General features: G+C 52.5%; 1 protein-coding gene across 1 annotated transcript in view; it reads left to right on the forward strand.

The window, feature by feature from the left end:
- The window catches only part of JPH2 (junctophilin 2), a 69973-nt gene extending 52004 nt beyond the window's left edge, over positions 1-17969 (forward strand). The window contains exons 3-6 of the mRNA XM_047854365.1: positions 10989-11107; positions 13013-13692; positions 14484-14578; positions 15736-17969. Coding sequence (XP_047710321.1) covers positions 10989-11107; positions 13013-13692; positions 14484-14564 — 880 coding nt within the window. The 3' untranslated portion in view covers positions 14565-14578; positions 15736-17969. The remainder of the gene's footprint in view (positions 1-10988; positions 11108-13012; positions 13693-14483; positions 14579-15735) is intronic.
- Positions 17970-22151: the final 4182 nt, after the last annotated feature.

Consider the following 22151-nt stretch of genomic DNA (forward strand, 5'->3'; position numbering starts at 1 on the left):
GATTTGGGGCCTTAAAACAACACAGATTTATTCATTTACACTTCTGGAGGTCGAAGTCTGAAATCCGTCTCACCACACTACAGCCAAGGTCAGCACAGCTAATTCCTTCTGGAGGCTCCAGGGGAGAATCCAATTCCTTGGCTTTTCAGCTTCCAGTGGCTGCCCCATTCCTCACCTCATGGCCCCTCCATTTTCACATCACACCGCTCCAGTCTCTGCTTTTTTTTTTTTTTAAGGTTATTTATTTATTTTGAGAGAGAGAGAGAGAGAGAGCGCAGAAGGGGCAGAGAGAGGGAGAGAAGGAATGGGGCTCGAACCCGTGAACCGGGAGATCATGACCTGAGCCGAAATCAAGACTCGGACGCTTAACTGGCTGAGCCACCCAAGCACCTGTCTCTTTTTTTTTTCATGTCCAGTCTCTGCTGCTGTCATCACCTCGCCTTCTCTCCTGCCATCCCACCTCCCTCTGCCTCCTCTTATAAGGACACTCGTGATCACCTTTAGGGCCTCCCTGGATAATCCGGGATAATCCCCACATCTCAAGATCCTTAATCACATCTGCAAAGCTCCTTTTGCCATATAAGGTCACGTTCACAGCTTCCAGGGATTAGGACGGGGATATCCTTGGGCCATTATTCAGCTGACCACATAGGTCAAATGTCTGGCACGTAGCACTCAGTAAACAGCAACTCTTACTACTTTGCCTCTGCCTTCTAGGCTGGGGGCGGGGTCACACACACCTGCTGGCATGCGACAGAGGAGGCCTTCTTTCAGCAGGGGAGAAGGGTCGCTATAAAACGTGATCTGGGGGGCCCTGGGTGGCTCCGTGGGTCGAGCATCTCTTGGTTTCTGCTCAGGTCATGATCTCACAGCTCGTGGGTTCGAGCCTCCATCGGGCTCCGCCCTGATGTGTGGAGGAACCTGGTTGGGATTCTCTCTCGCTCTGCCCCTCCCCGGCTTGTGCTATCTTTCTTTCTCACAAAATAAATAAATTAAAAAAAAAAAACAAAAAACATAACGTGATCCGCAAGACCTCACGTCCACAGCCTGGGGATTCCAGGCTGGGTTTCCAAGGCGGGGGTATATTCTCTGGGGCCCTGAGGAGGTGGCAGGTGTAGCTGCCCACTTCACCTGGAACAAAATCACTTTATGGAAAAATTTCAAACTCTTGCATAGAGCCTCCACTTCAAAATGCTTTGTTACATTAATTCACTCTATAATCCCAACAACCCAATGAAGTGAGGGCTATTCATGACCCCATTTTACGGATGGAAAAATCAAAGCACAGAAAATTTAGTAAGTCATCCACATTCCTACAACTGTGCTCCTACCCACCTTAAAATACCAAAACGTTGATGGCATTTTTTTCTTTTAAAAAAGAAAACCTGCTGATTTTCAGAACTTTTCTACAATGAAGTCATGTCGTTTTATACCCTTTAAAATTTTTTTTAAATCTTTATTTGAGAAAGAGAGAGAGAGAGAGAGAGAGAGAGAGAGAGAGCAAGGGAGGGGCAGAGAGAGAGGGAGACACAGAATCTGAAACAGGCTCCAGGCTCTGAGATGTCAGCACAGAGTCCAACGCGAGGCTCGAACTCACGAACCATGAGATCATGACCTGAGCCGAAGTCGGAGGCTTAACTGCCTGAGCCACCCAAGCACCCCTGTACCTTTTATTTTTTTTATATAATATAAAAGTAACAAAAGACAAATTATGAACACGTAACACGGCGGATGGGCTTTCTCCTACTCTGTTGACTTCTGTTTGCTTTGCTATCAGGACTTTTCAGTCTTGTCTGTCTCTCCTACCAGACTTGATTTCCTTTCCTTCTGGCTCAACACTCATTTTAATAGCAATGAGCAAGTGAGTTAGGCTCTCTGTGACTCCGTTTTCTCATTTGTACAATGGTGGTAGTACCTAACTCAACAGGGCGGCATGAACCTTTAGGTTATTTCCCATTTTTCTTATTAGAAGCAATGCATATGTATAGATCTATACATCAGCACGAAAACTGGGAAACTCTCAGAAGAAAATACGGGAGTAAGTGTTGGTGACCATAGGTTACACAAAGCCTTCTTGGATCTGACACCAAAAGCACACGCAACAAAAGAAAAACAAAAACAAAACAGATACACTGGACTGCATTAAACTTAAAGACCTTTATGCTGCAGAGGATGATATCAAGAAAGTGGAAAGACGAGCCGCAGGACGGAAAAATATTTGCAATACATGACTGGCACCATATCTGATAAGGGACTATATCTAGACTGTATAAGGAACTTTAACTACTCAATAATAAAATAGACAAAAACCCAATTTAAAAAAGACAAAGGATCCGAAGAGACATTTCTCCTGAGAAGATCCACAAATGGCCGCGAAGCCTGTGAGTAGATGCTCAACGTCATTAGCCATCAGGAAAATGCAGGTGGACATTTCCCCAACGGCTAATGATGCCTCCATCACCATCACCACTGTCACCACCACCTCACAAACCACTACTATGAATAAAATTTTAAAGATGGGTATAATAACAAGTGTTAGCGAAGATGTGGAGAAATGGGAGCCCTCTTATGTTCCGGGGAGGATGTAAAATGGTGCAGCCACTGTGGAACCAGCCTGACGGTTCCTCAGCCGGAACATGGACTTAACACATGACCCAGAAACTCTGCTCCTCGGTGGGCACCCATGACACATGAAAACCTACAGACACACAAAAACTGGTACACCAATGTCCATACCGGCATTATTCACAGCAGGCAGAAGCGGAAACAACCCGAATGTCCATCAGCTAAAGAACAGGTAAACTCAATACAGTTGTTGCACACGGTAAAATAACATTTGTTGGTAGAAAGGATTGAAGTATGGGGGCGCCTGGGTGGCTCAGTCAGTTGAGCGTCCAACTCTTGATTTCGGCTCAAGTCATGATTCCAGGGTTGTGGGATCAAGCCCTGTGTTGGGCTCTGTGCTAAGTGTGGAGCCTGCTTGGGATTCTCTCTCTCTCTCTCTCTCTCTCTCTCTCTCTGTATGTGTGTGTGTGTGTGTGTGTTTGTCCTTGCACCACTCACATATGCTCTCTCTCTCTCAAAATAAAAATAAAATTAAAAAGAAGAAAGGATTAAAGTAGGGACACAGGTACAGAATGGGTGAATCTTGGAACAGTGTTCAGAGGACATATCCTTCCACAAGAATGCATATTTACATCCCAATTTATTGGCAGTCCATAGAATTCTGGAAGAGAAATGCTGGGAAGCATTGCTATAATAGTTACAAAAACCATGATAATGAAAGCTAGTGTTTGTTAAATGCTCCGTCTATGCTCATTTCAGACTCTCAGTAATTTTGTGAAGTATTATTATCCCCATTTCACAGTTGAGAAAACTGAGACCGGTGAGCAAAGCTCAGATACCTCTAGTGTGATGGTGCTATTATTTAGACTGGAGCTTCTGCCCTTAACCCCTCTGGTGAGGGGGGCTTCCCGGAGGGACTTCGCCCCATTTGCCAAATGAAGTCCTGGGGCTGGGGTGGAGAGGGGAGGAAGTTCCCTCCTCTGTCAAGACTCGCTGACCATGCCCCTGCCTACATACTTGGGGGCTTCCTTCCAGGCAGCTCTCTGGATGGTGTTTGGACACCCCAGCTGTGGTTCCTCTCTGTGATTACTCTGACCATGATTGTTCTGGAGGAAGTGGCCACGGCCAGCCAGAGCTGTGGGCGAGGGGCTATTTTGGGAGAGGGCAGGGCAGTGGCATCTGAAGCATCCCCCGCCACAGGAAGACACTTGGCAGCATTGTCCCTGCCGGCCACCTCTGTGGCCTCCAGAGAGGCTGGCAGAGGTTTGAGCTGGAGACTCATTATCTGCCTCTGTCCTGCAGGCATACCAGAGGTTTTTTGTTCTGAAGTTTTTTTTTTTTTTTTTCATTTTAAAAACGAAAAAAGTTTTAATTTTTTTTTTTAAACAACTCAGCGGCACGTGGTACATCCAGGATTTTTAGGCTTCTCCAAAAAAGTATGCTTATTTATTTTATTAACAAGCACTGTATGGACTTCCTGCGTCCGGGTCACTGCTCTAAGGGCCAGATGACTGTCCGTTCATTTACTTCTTACATCATTTCTGCCTGGTAGTTGCTGTTATTATCCCCATTTTACAGATGAGGAGACCGGGGTTCAGGGAGCTCAGACTTGCCAAAGATTGGTTGCAAGGGGGCAGTGCTAGGACCCCTCACCCAAGCTACCTAGCTGGAGTTTCTCTCTTCTTAGCGGCTCTCCCCAGCAGTTTAGAGGCTTTGCTCTGCATCTCTCTTCATCCATTGGTTTGCAGGGCTGTTGTGTGGTTGGCTTGGCATGGCTGCGTTAGGCTCAGGTGGCTGCTTGGTCCTATTGATCCCCATCTCTGGGCCCAGCACATGGAGGACCTGGCCCAGAGTTACTGGCAAGTGGCAGGGTGGGGGGTGGGGGGCGGGAAGCTTGGTGTAATGGGTAAGAGCTCGGGCTGATTGACTTTCTAGCTGTGTGACCTTGAGAAAGTGACTCCACCTCTCTGAGGTCATTTGTGTAAAGCAGCCATAGCACAGAGCTGGGCACAAGGGAGTCAACAAATAACAGATGTTAATAGTGTTAAAAGTAGTCGTAGAAGAGACAGTTGTTGAGTGAATGCATTAAAACAGGGGTCAGTAAACCTTTTCTGTAAAAGAGCAGATGGTAAATAGTTTTGGCCTTGCAGGTCACACAGTCTCTGTGGCAACTGCTTAACTCTAGACAATGTGTCAACACATGGGTGTGGCTGGGTTCCAATAAAACATTATATGGACACTGAACTCTGAATTTCATGTAATTTTCATGTGTCAGAAAATATCACTCTTGTTTTGTTTTGTTTTTTCAACCATTCAAAAATATACAAACCAGTCTCTGTTCACGGGCAGCACTGGCTGGCCCGCTGCTGCAGTTTGCCGACCCCCCTGCACTAGAGCGTGAGCTCTGCAAGGGGTTTTTAGATGCTTGGTTTGCTCTTAGATCCACAGTACCCAGAATGGCGCCTAGCACTCAGTAGGCACTCCAGAAAGTTATATTAAGTGAATGAATCAATATATAGAAGTGGGTTTTGAGCTGGCCCTTTAAGACTAGGAGGGTGGACAGAGGGGAAGGAGCCTTCCAGGTGGGGGAACAGCCTGAACGAAGGCACAGAGTTGGGGATAATTCCAGCAGGTATCCCCCTTGGTCCATGAAGCCATCGATGCCTGGTGGAGACGACCGGGCAGCAAAGCTGACTTGTAGCCAGCAGTTAGGGAGCTAGGAGTGAGGAGAAGGAGCTGGGGTGCGGGGGATGCTCTCAGAAGCACTTCTGTTGGGTTATCGCCCTGCCCCTGTCCCAGAACCACCAGCCTTATTTTTAACCCCGCTGACGAAAGATAATCCCAATGAAATCAAGAAGAGTGACTGATCCCTGCCCCTCCCCCTGCCCCAGTTTCTGCTGGTTCCCTTTCCCGTAGGTCAGAGCCATCCTTGGAGACCCTCCCCTAGCGGTCTCAGCCCAGACACAGTGAGTGGTCACAGGAGAAGAAACAGGTCCAGCATTTCCTTAGCAGGACCTGAACCCAGAGAAGGGATCCTGGTGCTTAAGGAGAAGCACTCAAGCAAGGCTCCCGGAGAGTTGAGCAGGCTGGGAGCTGCCCAGCATAGAGCTGGTTTCTCCGTCTGCCTACCAGCACATGCTTCTTAGACTTCAGTGAGCAGTGGAAGCCTCTGGAGCACTTCTAAAACACAGGTTCCTGGGCTCCTCACCCTGAAGTTCTGACTCAGTAGGTCTGGGATGGAGCCCGCGAACCTGCATTTCTGATGAGCTCCCAGGTGATGAGGGGCCAGGAGGGTGATGGGCCACACTGTGAGTGGCCCTGACCTACAAGAGCCTCTGGGCAACAGCAGGCTCCCCGCCCTCACCCTGTGAGCTGCCAGGGCTGCGCTGAGACGGCAGCTGGTGATACGCTCATCACGACAGCCTCAGCGGAGGATCTGGAGAGGCTGGAAGGCTGTGCTAAGTGCCTTGGGCTTTATTTTGAGCGTGGTAGGAAGCCTTGCAAAGATTTTAAGCAAGAGTTGAGGCCTCTGGACGTCTGGATTAAGCCAGCCCACGATGCCACTGTGATCAGTTGTAGGGAGCACACGGGGGCTTTGAGGAGCAGTGACGCAAGGAGGGAGAGGCTGTGGATGCTGGAGCTTTCGCAGGACTAGGAGAGGGGACTTGGTGAGTGATGGCCGTGGCTGCCGCAAGGAGCCGAGGAGGAGGGCGTGGGAGAACACGGGAGTGCCTGGCTTGAAGGGTGGCAGCCATTCCTGAGACCAGAGACCAAGGGGGTCAGCCGGCCAGACTGATGGACATGGGAAAGAGCAGCGAGCTTCCTGTGAACACAGCAGCCCTCACTGCCTTGGGCCGTGTGGCCGCCCCTTTCTCAACCCTTGTCTGGCTGCTCTGGGGGGTGTCCATGGTTGATCTCCCCAGATCTTCTGGGGCTCTATGTGCAGGCTGCCTGTCTGGCCTTAGGAGGAGTCCTGCAGCACAGCTTCCCAGGGCACCAAGGAAACAAGCAAGCACCATCCAGCTTGCGTTACCAAAAAAGGACATTTTCTCTGTTTGAAGGTTTGCCCAGCACTTCCCCTCCTCCCCCGACCTGGGGTTTCAGGTTGCCAGGGAAGTGTTTCTGGAAAGTTTAGGAGTTTGAGTCACATGCATTCGTGCGCAGGCAAATATGAACCTGGGATATGCATGTACCACACTCAGTTTTGATGTCATAAACCTCATCTCCCTCCTTCTTCTCCTTCATCACCTCCTCCTCCACCATCACCTCCACCACCACCATCACCACCATTACTGCCACCTTCACTCAGTCACATCGTGGCCTAAACGCTTTCATATGTTGCCTCTTAAATCATGAGTTTTCACAGCAACTCCAAGAGGGGGAAATTATTATCTCCATTGTACAAATGAAGAAACTGAGGCACAGAGAGGCAGAGCAACTCACCCAAGGTCCTGGAGTCACGGTGGGATCAGGACTAGGGTGAAGTGATCAAGGTCGTGCAAAGTGCAGGGTCTGATCCAGTCTTTATCTAAATTTTGTTCACAACTTGTTCATCAAGGATTTTTTGGCATTATTTTTGACTTTTAAAATATTGCTTTAAAACATTGTTTTCTCTTGCTTGCTGAGTTTTTGGCATCCTCCTAAGTTTCAGCCCCAGCCTTGGCAGCATCCGAACTGGAATCCAAAGCTGTGCTCTTGACCGTTCCCTGTGCTGCCCCTCCACGCATACCTGTGCACATGCGTGAGTTCATTTAAGTGTTCATTTTCTTTAAAGTAAACTCTATGCCCAATGTGAGGCTCGAACTCGCAACCCCTAGATCAAGGGTCATAGGCTCTACTGACCAAGTCAGCCAGACATCCCATATTTAGGTATTCTTTTGTCAGTAAAGAATTTTTTTTTAATTTTTAAAAAATGTTTATTTATTATTGTGAGACAGAGACAGAGCGTGAGCAGGGGAAGGGCAGAGAGAAAGGGAGACACAGAATCTGAAGCAGGTTCCAGGCTCTGAGCTGTCAGCACAGAGCCCGATGCGGGGCTTGAGCTCACAAACTGCGAGGTCATGACCTGAGCCAAAGTCGGACGCTTAACCGACCGAGCCATCCAGGCGCCCCTGTCAGTATAAACACTATTGTGGCAAGGTGGCAAGGGCAGGGCTTGGAAATCACAGGGTTCTGGGTTTGAACTCCACTGTTCCCTACTGGGTGAGCAGACAGCCTGCAGTTAAAGGCACAGACCCTGGATCCCAGAATGTCTCGGTTCGAAATCTTGCTCTGTCACTTCCTGGCTATATAAGTTTGCCTTAGTTCCTTAAAGGCTTGTGCCCTGGATTTCTCCTCAGTAAAGAGGGGTGGTGGTATTAATATCTGCTACCCAGTGTTATTGGGGGATCAAATGAGTTGGTTTCTATAAAGCCCGTGGCATGTGGTAAATGCTTTGTAAGTATTAACTATTATTTTGCATCCTTGAGAAGATACCTCTCTGAGCCTCAGTTTCCCCATGTGTAAAGTGCAAACAGTAAAAACTACCTCCCAGACATTTTGAGGGTTGAAGGGGATAACGTAGGTAAAGGGCCTGTCCTCCCTTATTCCAGGCCCAATTCTATATACTGGAGATTGAGATGCAAAGACACACGTCAGCTCCCTGAGGTGTGTCTCATCAGCAGATGTGGACACTCATTTGTTTAGTTCTCCAAAGCACTGAGCTCTTTCTCTTTCTCAGGGCCTTTGCACATGCTCTTTCTTCTTTCTGCCTTGTTGTGCCCACTTCTCCTGTTATGGGTCTAATTTATGTTTTTCTTCATCTCAGTAAATGTCACATTCTCGAAGAAACCTTCCCTGGTCCCACATCTGTCACCGATCCATTTGTCTTCCTGCTCTAGAATTTTTTTTTTTTTTTTTTTTTTGTATATGTGCTGTACCTTTTCTATATTTTCATGGCACTTCCTTCGTGGCACTTCTCACAACAGCAGTTAAGTTCTTTTTATTTAACTGCATTGTGTTAAATACGTTTTGTTGTTTTGTTTACCTCCTTCCTGCCTCCCTTGGCTGTGAGGGCAGGGACAGGGCTGGTCTTATCCTCAGGTCTCTGTCCTCAGTGCCCCGGGGTGGCACGTGTTCCAGAGTAGTGCTTGAGCACGAGCGCTGGGCCTTATTGCCTGGGTTCAAATTCCTGGCTCCTGCACTTAAGGACCCTGAGACCCAGGGCAAATTATTTAACCTGTCTGTGCCTCAGTTTTCTTTTCTATAAAATGGGGAAAATAATAACAGCACCAGCTCCCCAAGGCATCATGATGATTACATAAGATAATCTTGATAATTCCTTCAGAACTGTGTCTGGCCCACAATGGAGTTGTTATTTTAGTAGGTGCTTCTGGCTAGACTAACAGCTGAAAGGAACATCTTCCAGATCTCAGGGGTTAACACAATAAACATTTAAGCTTCTTTAAATGTTCCACACTGAATGTTTAAATGTGATGGCTAAATGTTCTACATTCCAGTGTGGGACTGTGGGAAGGGAACTTCGCATTATCTATAATCATCTCTGGACCTCGGTTCCTTCCACTGTGTCTCTTAACATGGGGTTCACAGCGGGTTCTGTGGATGGAATTCAGGGAGTCTGTGAACCTGGATGCTGTCTTAGGTGAGATTCCCTAGAAGCAGAATCTGAGGTGGGGATTCTTGAGCAGATTATTTTTTTTAAGTGTTTATTTATTTTGAGAGAGAGAGCGTGTGTGCATACGTGAGCCGGGGAGGGGCACAGGGAGAGGGAAAAAGAGAATCCCAAGCACGCTCTGTGCTGTCAGCACCGAGCCCGACATGGGGCTCCATCTCAAGAACTGTGAGATATGATCTGAACCGAGATCAAGAGTTGGATGCTTAACCAACTGAGTCACCCAGGTGCCTCATGAGCAGATGATTTTTTGAGGGGATGCTTTCAGGAGAGGGGAGGGTGACAGAAACAGAGTAGGGTAGGGAACCCAACAAGGATGTAATCTTACCTGCAGTCCCGCCTCAGCCTGACCCCACGGCAGGGGGTGGGGGAGTGTTCTGTGGCTACCACAGAGTTGGTTCCTCCTGGGTCAAGAGGGGCCTGGTGGGTGTCATCGGTCATTAGTTGTAAGCCGCTTGGTTGGAGTGGGTGGCGATTTGACCTCCACAGCAATGTGGCTTCTGTTGGGTGCAATTTTCTAGGACAGTAATGAGCCATTAGCAGCCTATACAGGAGCTAGGGGTGGGTGCCTTTGCCCAGCGAAGGGATCTGGGCAGAGCGCTAGAAGTTTCTACAACAGACGGGAAAATTATCTTATTTTTACTAACTTCTAACTGAAATTTAGCATTTGCTTCAAATTATGGAGGTAGGCAAAAAACCATAGTAGTACTAGAAATATCTATGACTTGGGGCACCTGGGTGGCTTAGTTGGTTAAGCATCCAACTTTGGCTTAGGTCATGATCTCATGGTCCATGAGTGTGAGTTCCGTGTTGGGCTCTGTGCTGACAGCTCAGAGCCTGGAGCCTCCTTCCGATTCTGTGTCTCCCTCTCTCTCTGCCCCTCCTCCTCTTGCACTCTCTCTGTCTCAAAAATAAAAATAAAAAATGAAGAAATATATGTGACTTTGTCACTGGTATAAATCACATATACTTTCACATTACATTATTATTGTTGCAGATATCTTCTTTTAAAAAGGGATTTTATTTTTTTTTAAGTAATTTCTGCTCCCAGTGTGGGGCTTGAACTCACAACCCAGAGATCAAGAGTCACACGCTCCACTGACTGAGCCAGTGCCCCTACTGCAGATATCTTTGAAATACCCTTTATGCTAATCTATACTTTAAAATGAGTGTAGTTAATACGCTTGCTAGATATTTTGTTCAATGTGTTAATGAGGAAGGACCCAGACATTATATTACAAATTTGTTCCTTTAAGTATTTCGGTAACAGTGTGTCAGTATAATTGCGTCCCTTTGTAATCCTATGTATTTTATGCATTTTAAAACATTATTCTGAGGAGGAGCCCATAAGTATCACCAGATGCCAAAGGGGTCTGGGACCCAAAAGAAGTTAATTTCCCTGTTTTGGAGTGTTGGCTTTTCCTCCATCCAACCAGCACCAGGGCAAAAGGAGAGGATGTAGATTGCAGAAGAAGTTTTCATGGGCCCAGCCTGGAAACAGCATATGTCATGTCTTCCCACAGTGCGTTGGCCAGAACTCAGTTGCCTGACCACACTGATCGCAAGAGACATGTGGCCTGTGCTCAGAAAGAAGAGGGAATGGTCTAGGGAGTGCACAGCAGTCTGGGCCACAGGGTTCAATACATATTCATTGACAGCCCGAGTGAATGAATGCTCTGGCCAGCCTATCTTTTGTGGGCAGAGGCCTGGTTTTCTGGAGGGATTCTGAGTCTCTACCATGTTGTCTCCGTAGGACAAGCCACGCCAAGGCCAAAGCTGAGGCAGCGGAACAGGCCGCCGTGGCTGCCAACCAGGAGTCCAGCATTGCCCGCACTTTGGCCAGGGAGCTGGCTCCAGACTTCTACCAGCCAGGTAGGGCCACCCAGGGAGGGGACGGGCAGGACAGGGTGAGGGGAGGCCCCCAGGGTTGGACCATTTTTCTTTTTGTTTGTTTGCTGGAAAGCTGAGATACCCAGGTGGGTTCACAAATGTCTGTGAGTCCAAGAACGGGGGATTGTGAAAGCATGGGATAGAGTGACACCCGGGGACTCTTGCTGAGGTCGTGGTGGGGAATCAGAGGCTCCCAGCTGCACATTGGCCCCACTCCTGGCTGCCTCCTCTCTCTGCTGCAGGCAGGGCAGTTGAGCTGATGAAGCGTGGTGAAGGGAGAGGTCTCTGTGGAGGAGGAGGCGTTAAGCCCTCCCACTCTTGCCCATCACTTTCAGTTTAATCGAGTGCTGCCTGTGTGTCAGGCACTGTGCTGGGCTCTGGGGTACAAAGCCGGGATCCAGAATCTAGAGGAGCATTGAATCTTGAAGACAGCATATCAGGGCGTGAGGCATGTATTCACGTCCTGACTCCACTGCTAACCAGCTCAGAGACCTTGTTCAATTCCTTCACCTCTGTAAACCTGTTTTCTGATCTGTAAAATGGGAGTAAGAATAATACTTTTTGGGCAGCAGATTAAATGCACGTCAGGTGAAGAGCACACGGCCTAGTCCATGGCAAGCTCTCAATCAATAACTGTTGGTGTTGGCTGTCGTCTCCCTTTCACGATTAAATTCCACACAGCATACGTTCTGTGTGGTTGGAACGGGGGCTCTGGGAGCTCATAGGGAGCACATAACCCAGGGAGTTACATCTCCAGGCGGGGCGGTGTTAGAGAAGGCTGCCCTCGGATCAGTGGGTCTCAAACGTCACAGAACACTGGGCCACCCCGAGGTTTTGATCCGGTAGGTCTGGAATAGAGCCCATGAATGTGATTTTCTAACAAGGATTGGGAAGTGCCAGTGCTGCTCGTTTGGGACCACTCGTTGAGAATCACTGCACCATGTAGTGCTGTGTGGGACCGGCACATCAAGAGGAAGGGACTGTGGGCACAAAGGCACAGAAACGGAAAGGAGTGGCAGGCGAGGAAGCTAGATGGTAAAACAAGCAGCAGAGGTGGTGGGAAATGCGGCTGCGGAGTAAGGATTCTGCAGCCCCTGACTCAGATACAGACTTGGCGCCTGGGCAGAGCAGTGGGAGCCCAGGGGGTGGGTGGGCGACCGTTCTCCGCATTGAAGGGCTTTATGGCAAGTGGCACGATTAAACTTGTATTTTCTGAATGTTATTCTGGCTGTAGCAAGGAGACCACTGGGGATTGGCTGGGGGACCTTGGAGCCCAGACTTGTAAGTTGCCTCCCGTCACAGCGCTCCCCCTGCTGGTCCCAGGAAGAACGACACCTCCCAGCCCCAATTTCACCTGTGCCAGGTCCTGAGCTTTGCATTTTACATGCATTTTTCAATTAATACTTGCATTAGTATTTGTACTACAAGTACTTAATAACTACAAGTACTACAACTTAATAACTACCAAGTACTTAATACTTGCATTAGTATTTGTGAAATAGGTATGATTAGGCCATTTTTCAGATAAGGGAGTGGAAAGAAACCAGTGCCACAGTTAAGAACATAAACTCTGGAGCCATTCGGACTGGGTCTGGGCCTGCCTCTGCCCTTTGTCAGCCTGGTGACTTGGGGCAAGCGATGCCACCTCTCCGAGCCTCCCTTTCTTTCATCTGTAAAAATGAGGCTAATAGCACAGAGCTCATAGCGTTGTTAAAACACCTCAACAAGCTACTGTTTGGAAATTGCTTGGCACACTGCTGGGCACAGGCCAGGTGGTAGGAAGCTGCTGGCTGAGTAAATAAAGGAGGCTGGGGTTAAATGGCTTGCCCAGGGTCGTCATTATTAGGACCGGGGTTCGAGGCCAGCCTCGCCGGTTGTTCCCGGCAGGTCCGGAGTATCAGAAGCGTCGGCTGCTGCAGGAGATCCTGGAGAACTCGGAGAGCCTGCTCGAGCCCCCGGAGCGGGGCCCAGGGGCCGCGGGCCCCCAGCAGCGGACCCGCGAGAGCCCGCAGCTGCACGAGAACGAGCCCCCCGGGCCCGAGGGCGGCCCCCCGTCGCCGGCCGGGACGCCCCCGCAGCCCAAGCGGCCCCGCCCGGGGGCCACCAAGGACCGCCCGGCGAGCCCGGGCGCCTGGAACGGGGAGCCGGGCGCCGAGGGCGCGGGCCGCCGCAGCCCCGCGCGGCCGGCCACCGATCACATGGCCATCGAGGCGCTGCAGCCGCCGTCCGCGCCGTCGCGCGAGCCCGAGGTGGCGCTGTACCGGGGCTACCACAGCTACGCCGTGCGCACCGCGCCGCCCGCGCCGCCGCCCTTCGAGGACGAGCCCGAGCCCGAGGGCTCCGGGCCCGACTCCGCGCCGCCGTCGCCGGCCGCCGCCCCAGTGCGGGCCCCCGAGCCCGCGCCCAACTCCCCCGCCAAGCTGGAGCCCAAGCCCATCGTCCCCAAAGCCGAGCCCAAGGTCAAGGCCCGCAAGACCGAGGCCCGAGGGCTGACCAAGGCGGGGGCCAAGAAGAAGGCTCGGAAGGAGGCGGCGCAGGCAGCGGAGGCCGAGGTGGAGGTGGAGGAGGTGAGTGAAGCCGTGGCAGAAGGAGATGTCCCACGTCGGGTCCCCCAGGGTGGCTGGGCTCCAGGAGGGATTCCAGTGAGGATGATTTGGGGATGGGAAGGGTGAGCGCACAGAATAGGGCAGGGAAATCCCCAGCAGGGATGTGGGCTTAGTCAAGTGTAGCCTGATCCCTGGAGGCATGGGGAAGGTAACTTTCACTGCAGAGTCCCGCACCTTGGGGCAGGGGACAGGCCTTTCCCTCTGGTCCCTCTGGTCAGAGGCAGTGCTTTGGGGAAAGGGGTGCTGGGAGCCCTAGGCAGCTGGGGATGGGCAGGGAGTGAGTGCATCTGCGGGACCAGGGCTATCTGAGCTGAGCACCAGCAGCATCTGCTACAGGGTGTAGCAGGGAGGGCTTCCTGGCAGTGGAGGAAAGGCCCAGTAGGGCTTATTAGAAGGGGCTGGGAGCTGCAAACTCAGGGACCAGAATGAAGCTAGGTCTGTGGGACCCATGGATGCGGCCCAGGGGGGATTCGCAGAAAGGAAGGCGTGTTCCTGGCTTCCAGTTCCAGTGCTGCCCACTGTTGTGCTTTGCGACCTGGACCCTAAATGGTTTGGTTAATCATTTCCCAGAATCCTTCCAGCCCTGATGGTCTGCTGTCCAGTTGCCCGACACAGCAGTGAGCAAAATGCGGGGTGCTCAGAGGAGGGTTCTTCCGAAGGTTCCTGTTCCTCTGTCCAGCTTTGTAGGGACTTGGGCAGGGGGTGTTTCAGAGGCCATGGGAACTCAGGCAGCTTCTCTCCACTGTTCCCAGGTCCCCAACACTGTCCTCATCTGCATGGTGATCCTGCTTAACATCGGCCTGGCCATCCTCTTCGTTCACCTCCTGACCTGACCCTTGTCTAACAGGTGGGTCTACCAGGGGGTGGGAGCCTGTGGAGAGCTCTCGGCACCAGGGTGATGGAGGAGGGAAGTTGCCTACTGGGCATCTGTCCTGCGGCTCATTGAGGCCCATCCCCCAACAGAGGCAGGGACCTAGAGTGTGGATTTGATAGATGGTGCCTTCCCCAATACAACACACACACACACACACACACACACACACACACACACCTCGTTATCTCAACACGTGCAGAGCACCTGCTCCCTGTCAGGTGAGCACTGGGGGTTTCACTCACTCGCTTGTTCATTAATGTATCACCATTTACTGGGCCACTTCTCTGCTGGGATTTAGAGATCCAGGAGGGATACACTCCTGCTCTAAGAAACAGGGTGAAGTTGAAAGTAAACCCTTAACTTACAGGCACAAGTCAGACATCCGGATGTCAGGAAAAACAGTTCTTGACTCTCTCCCCAGACTCTCACAGTCTCACGGAGCTTGCCTGGCATGGGCAGGCCCCCTCCTCTCTGCCCTCCCTTTCTCTCTTGCCCGCTTCAGTCTGTAATCCCTCCGCCCCCAGCCTCCCCATCCCCCAGTCCTCCTTTCTAGAAACACTCCCCCCCCCCCCCCCCACTGCTGTCAGTTTCCCCACGATGGAGCTGGGAGGGCTTGGTAAGGTCCTGGGAAAAGGAGGTTGGCTGGGCTGGCCTGACGGAAAGTGGCCCTCATGAGTCTCAGGGTGAAGTACTCACACCACAAATAAAATCTTTGCCTGCTGGAACCAGCCTTTACACCATAAAGCCTGTGCTTGGTGATGCTAACAGAGTTTCTGCCTCTTGCCCTGCTCCCAACCAAAGACCCCCTCCCTTGATCCTAGCTTAGTGTGGGCTGGAGGTTCCTACTCCGTCCCAGGAGAGGAGGAGAAGAAAATCCCTGTCCAGTCACCCTGCAAATAGCCGGTGACGACATTAGCCTGGTAGGTGCTGCCCTGGGGGGTGAGTGCTGAGCTCTGCAGGGGCCTCATTTTACAGGGGATCTGGGAATGATGGCTGCAGGGACTGACAGCTTGTGACCTGAAGGGTGGAAGGCAGTGAGGAGGAGGAGGGCAGGGAAGAGCGTACCAGGCAAGTTAGCACTTCCTCCCTCCCTCCCTCTCTTGCCTGACCCTCTTGCTGTCTCTCTGCAGAGGAGTTCCTGCTGAGGATGTGAGGACCCGTCTTTCTGCGCTGCCAGGCAGGGTGGCCAAGGAGGACTGGACTCTGGACCCGGAGCCCCGGGATCCAGCTCACGTGCACACCACGTACATTTTGGAGGCCTCCCGTGGCGCCTATGCTGGGTGCCAATGGTGCCCAGAGGAACAGAATGTGCTGGGGATCCTCCAGGAGCTCCGTGCCTGTGGCAGGGGAGGCCTCGAAGGAGGAGCCCCGGTCTCTTGAGCGCTCCTGTCCCTCGTCCTCATCCATTCCCTCGCCTTGCTGCCGGGGTCCCCCTTCCCTGAGCTTTCGTGTGTTTCGGGAGAAATCACTGAACCAGGACAATAATATAACTCCCAGCCCCTCTCCTTTCCCCCCTCCCCTGCTTTGTTTTAACTTGCAGCCAATCCCTGTGGTGGGCGAGCCAGAGAGCTGCCCACAGAGCAGAGGCCCTGCCTTCCGTGGTCTCCATGCAGCACCCACTCCGTCCCTTGCTGACAGATGTTCTGGATGACAACAGAGGAAACAGACACGCTCGGTTCGAGAACCCCGGGATACGGTGCTCCTGTCTCCTCCCACCGGTCCAGCTAGCTTCCCTGCTGGACCCGTAGAGGATGGGGGGACGCAAGGCACCGGAGCCTTTAGCCGGGAGGCCGCTGACCAGGTGGCCCGGGGTGGGGGTGGGAAGCAGGCATAGGGGCAGTTAGATGGCCCCTGTTCTCTGGCGTGCCTGAGCCCGAGGCTGGCATTGTGTTCAGGCTTCCAGTGTGCTCAGAGTGCTAAGGCTCATCCTCCAGGAGCCCCGGGGCTGCCACGATAAAGCTAGCGGGGTACCCTGTGAATTGGTGTGTCGCTTCCTTCACCAGGGCCCATCGCCAGCTCAGGGGAGAGTGGGCATGGAAGCCCTTGGAAGCCCAGGCAGATTTCCCGGGGTGGACTCTGGGGCAGGTGCTGGAGACAGGCTTTCCCAGGGAGAGGAGAGCAAGTCTGGGGGCCCCGGTGGGTGCGGTCTGTTGGATACTAAGCCCCTTGGCTTGTTTGGCAGAAGACGGTATTTGCATGTAGCTCATTACAGATGTTCTGAGCCACCCCAGGCCTCCGCTCCCTTGTGCTTGGGGGGCCAGGTGCAAGTCGAGGGCTCGCGGGGCCCCTGCACCTGGGAGGACAGAAGGAAAGGCTTCTAGGCCCGTCCAAACCCAGGGAGGGTTGTGGCAGTGGCGTCCAAGCAGAACTGCCTCGGCTGCTCCACAGCCTTTGTGTCTGTGGACTTGGGGCTTCGGTGCCGTGGTCAAACCTCGAGTTTGCTTCTGATGAGAGGTCGGCTGTGCCTCTCCCCCTCAGTACTTGGGAAGCTTCCTCCAGCCCCACACTGGCTGTTTTGAGGGCTCCTGACATTGCATGGGGTGGTTGGAATCTGGGACTGCATTTCTCTGGAGGGGAGCCCGCAGATTCCCCCGTCCTCAGCCGGCCCGAGGCTCTGCATCTGTGTGTGGGCTTTTCTGGACTCCAAAGAAATGACGGCTGGGCTGGGGGTGCTGCTAGGGCCAGTGGGCCCCGGGCCTCAGCTCTGAGACCACGGCCCGTGTTTTGGTCTGGCCCAGGGCTGGGGGCAAGCTTGCAGGCACCAGAGCTCCCAGGCCTACTTTTAGAGCTGGTGTTTGGGGTGACGGTTCAGGATGCTGCGGTCTGTGGAATAATAAACCTGCATCTGCTCGTGGGCTGCGGTGGGGCTGTGGTGTCTGCTTGTGGGCCCTGGTTGGACTGGCCAAAGGGGGCAAGAGAGGCTAGGGGTCCTGTCTCTCTCTCTCACACACACAGTTTCTCTAAAACCTCTTGAGGGGCAGCCAAAGGGCTTCAGTTCTGGTGGGGCAGATCAAAGACCTTCTAGGACAAACCCTGAATTTCTAAAGCAGACTTCTAGAACCTTCCCTGAGCAGTGTATGGTAGAAGAAAGAGCCCGAACTCTGAGGTTAGGTCTTCCTGGCCTGCAGTCCTGCTCAGCCCCTTGTCTTCTGTGACCCACAGTTTCCTCATCTATAAAGCAGGGGAAATAATAATAGCTATGTCCAACTGCAGTGAGGATTCCGCAAAATGTCGACGCTTATGTAGTAAAGCCCAGCCGAGAGAGAAGTGGAGAGCTGGAGACATGGGTCATCATGGCTGCACACCACAGTACTGCCCAAGCCCTCTCAAAAGCCCTCTTGCATTTTGATGGAGGACCCCAGGAGTCCCAAAGGGGTGGGGATGTGTGGGGGTGGGGGTGTGTAGGATGTGGGAGCGAGGGGTAGGGGCAGAGGGATGACTGCATTAGAATCGCCTTGGATGGTTTGAAAAGAAGTCTCATCGGGGCGGGGGAGGGGGGTGGGAAAGGGGTAAAAAAGATAAGATAAAGAAGGCTCCTTCCCGAGCCCCCATTGGAGTCTCCCAGTCAGGGAAGGTTGGTCAGAGTCGGGCGCCCCCTGGTGGCTCAGGTGCCGCACACAGACCGTCCCAGTCCTGGCCAGCCGCAGCTCCGGGAAGCGCCTCCCGTCGTCTGCCACGTCCAGCGTTCATTTAAGGTGTCTTGTGCCAAAGGGGAACTTGAAACCACCCTGTGGGCGTTGCCAGGGCCTATGATCACTGACCACTACCTTAGGGTCTTGGCAGGAATCTTCCAGGGCGGTAGGAAAGGATGCTCAGGGAGCAAGCAGAGGCCTCTCTGGGTATCTGGGCAGAAGGAACTTCAGTTTGCTGGAAAACAAGCCCAGGGAGGAGGCGTGAGTGGGGCTGGTGTGGGGGTGGCTGGGCCAGAGGGAAATGCAGCCCAAGCCCAGGCCTGGCCTCCGGTCCTCCACCTCCTGGGGATGGCTCGACAGCTGGAGGGCAGGCCTCCCGCTCTAGGAAGGCCTCCCTTAGCGGTCCCCTCATCCCCTTCTGGTCTCTAGGAAGGAAGGAAGTCGCCTGTGGGGACAGAAAAGCAAGTGGGGTGAAAGGTGTGTGTGTGGAGTGGGGGTCTTTCTAGAGATCATGACAACACAACACGTCCCTCACCCCCAGTCTCCCCCGGGCCTCTCTTGTCTGGGAGGAAAGCGGCCGGTGCACCGTCATCCTCATCTGGGCATTTGCAAGTTACAGGGGAATTGTCACTGTAAAAAAGTCTGGATGGAGCAATGCGTTATCAAAAGTTATCAAAAGAATACTTGGCTCCAGTGAGATTTCAGGTATCCACAGGGGGCGTTTCTTTTTGGTCAGGGACTCAGAGTCACCCGTCAGCTCGACCCAATAAGAAAAGTAAATAACAAAGGGGCATCCACCTTCTCCTTCCCACAAGATGGAAGGATGTTGGCAGTGTGGGGCCGGTGGTGTTCTGAGCACTAGGCTCACGCTGCCGTCGTGCTGGCATCGCGGCAGGATCATGCTAGGTTCATGGCCAGCACTTACTAGGGGATATTCATATCCCTTGCATGGCGGACGGTATTATTAAGTTGTTAGGGCCGCTCCATGGGATTCTAGTTGCTGGAGGTAGAGACACGGAGGGTGAGAGTGCAGGTGAATGCCCGTCACCTACTTGCACACAGCAGAACTGGACGCAAACCCGTTGTCTCACCCTAAAGCTTAACTTGGCCCCTAACCATTTTCTTCGGCCTGTTCCACTGCACTGCAGTTATCAATGTTGACCACCTGGGGGCGCCACGGCCTCACACATGCGGTCTCACAGATGTGCTCTTGAGAAGGCAGGATGCTTTTACACAAAATTCATCACCGTTGCTATCCTCCGACTTAACCACAGTAATAACAGCTACTATAAATTAAGCACTTACTATGTGCCAGGCCCTGCACTAAGCACTTTACATACATTAATTCATATTTTCCTCACACCAGCTCTGTGATTTGAAACACCACTGTGCTTTGCAACTACGAGGCTAAAGTTCAAAACCAGGTCTGTCTTCAAGGCCCATCTCTTCACCGTCTCCTCGTAGGAGGCGCGAACTGCCTGGAGGCTGCACTGGGCTGGCAAGCTCGTTGTGCTTTGGTCAGCGCGGTGTCCTCAGACACCCTGAGTTTGAATGCTTTTTGGCAGGGCACCTTCCATTCGGCCGCGCCCTGGCCTGTTATCCTGTCTCAGTCCTTTGTTTATGTTACCTGCCCGACTCTGAGGTCATTTGCATTTGCACTCATAACATTTCATGGACTGGAATCAGATCTGGTTTGGGGAGGCACCCGGGGGAGATGACAAGAGGTTGTGGCCCAGTGTCATGCCAGGGATGTGGGAGGCAGTCCTGTCCTTCAGCGCTCTCCCCTGACAGGCGAGGAAACGTTCTCTGAGTCATTCCAGCACGCGAGGCACCATCAGATGCGTGGGTCTCCTGGGACGGGCGATGGTGAGCTGGAGGCAGACGAGGCACATTTGGACTTCGCAGCCTTCTCCCAGTGGAGTGATCTGGCTGTTTTATGCGCCCGGACGGAATCCTTCCCAGTTTGTGTCCTTACAGTTCCCTTTCGCCTGGCCCTTGAACCGGTGAGTGGACTTAACCCTCACTGTGGGATTTCTAATCAGTACCAACCACTCTGTCTGTTCTGGCTGACCTGTGTCTCCCCTGTAACTCCTATGTCGAGGCCCTCAGCCCCAGTACCTAACAAGGTCACCATCTTTAGAGAGGAGGCCTTTAAAGAGGTGATTAAGGCAAAATGAGGCCATTAGGGTGGGCCCTCATCCAATTGGACTGGTGTCCCTATAAGAAGAGGAAATCTGGTCACACGGGGGGGATGCTAAGGGCTCTTGTGTGCAGAGGAAAAACAAGGTGAGGACACGAGATAAGGCAGCCATCTGCGAGCCAAAGAGAGGAGCCTCGGAAGAAACCAAGCCTGCCGACACTTTGATCTTGGACTTCCAGGCTCCACTGTGAGAAAATAAATGTCTGTTGTGTAAGCCACCCAGTCTGTGGTGTTTCATTTTGGCGCCCCTAGCAAACTGGTCCTCTGTCTTCATGGAAGGTGGGCCGGCCGGGGGCTTAGACAAGGGCTGGCTGAGCTGAGGATGTGAGTCTGGCCAAGGGCCAGCCTGAGAGAGGAAGATGAGGGAGCATGACCCCGTCCTCCCAGCCCCCACCCCCACGAGACACTTCCAGGGCACAATTACTTGAAGTGCTTTGTCCCCCACGTCCTCCTCCCATTAGTGATGGGCGCTACCATTTCTTCATGGACAAGAGCGCCAGGAAGCCGAGTTCCTGCCTTCTGACTACAAAAAATACGGTCTGTAAGACCGAAGTTGGAGGCGAGATGCCGTATTAGCTCGCTGCAGGTTGGAAGGGCCCACTCAGGGCCGGCACAGCAAAGACCCTCAAAATGTGCACCATTGGGCCGTCTCGAGATGTAGAGACAGAAAATCTGAAAGCTACCAGGGAAGGGGGAACATGAAGTGACAAAGAGCTGAGAAGCGGATGACAGCAGTCTCCCCAGCAGCAAAGCTGGAGACCAGGAGGCCATGAAGCAGTGCCTTGGGTCGCAGAGAAAGTTAGACACTTTCACCCAGTCAAACCAGGGGCCGGGGGCGCAGGGAGAATGAAAATGATGGCGGAACTGCACCTTTATTCTCCATCTGCCCTTTCTGAGAAAGCCAGGGGCAGATACGCCCCGCCACCACGGAGAAGCGACGCCAGAGAGAGGGCTCGATGGAACCCAGAAAGAAGAGGACCCTCTGGTGGGCGAGAGCAGAGGGGTTTGTGCATCACAAGCACAGAAAGGAAGCTTCAGGGCGAGGCCACCTCCAGAAAGAGGACAGACTGGCACCAGCATCCGAGCACGGGCAGAGTGAGTCACAGGGCCGTGAGGTCCCAGAGGCTTGTGTGGCAGAGACTGGGAAAGTGACCACTCGAGAAATGAGAAGCAAAAGCAGAAAATTATTCAAGGAAAAAATAAGATTCAGGTACACGGCTTGGTCCAGCAGTGAGCGTTAGCTTACGTGACGGCACCTCGGAAGCAGGGGACGCTGACCCACAGTTAATACTGCAGGACGCGGGAAGGGGGACGTGGCACACAGACAGCGGGCAGCCGAGCCGCAGTCTGCAGGGGTGCCCTCCGCCCCGCCTCCCTCCTCACCACCGCGCGCCACTTCTGAGTGACTGCCCTTCTGCCTCTGGTGGCTTTGGGGTTATTCATTTGGGGAGGTTTAGGGAGCAGAGCTGTGTAATAACGGAGGTGCTGGGCAGGTTTTTTAAAGCCCCCGAACCTATAACTGTGTGCCAGATTCGTTGCATGTGAACTCTTCCAAATTTTCAAGAACATTTCTTTTTTTTTTTTTTACTTTTTTTTTTCAACGTTTATTATTTATTTTTGGGACAGAGACAGAGCATGAACGGGGGAGGGGCAGAGAGAGAGGGAGACACAGAATCGGAAACAGGCTCCAGGCTCTGAGCCATCAGCCCAGAGC

Source organism: Prionailurus viverrinus, chromosome A3 (genome assembly GCF_022837055.1).
Source record: "Prionailurus viverrinus isolate Anna chromosome A3, UM_Priviv_1.0, whole genome shotgun sequence".
NCBI classification, from domain to species: Eukaryota; Metazoa; Chordata; class Mammalia; order Carnivora; family Felidae; genus Prionailurus; species Prionailurus viverrinus.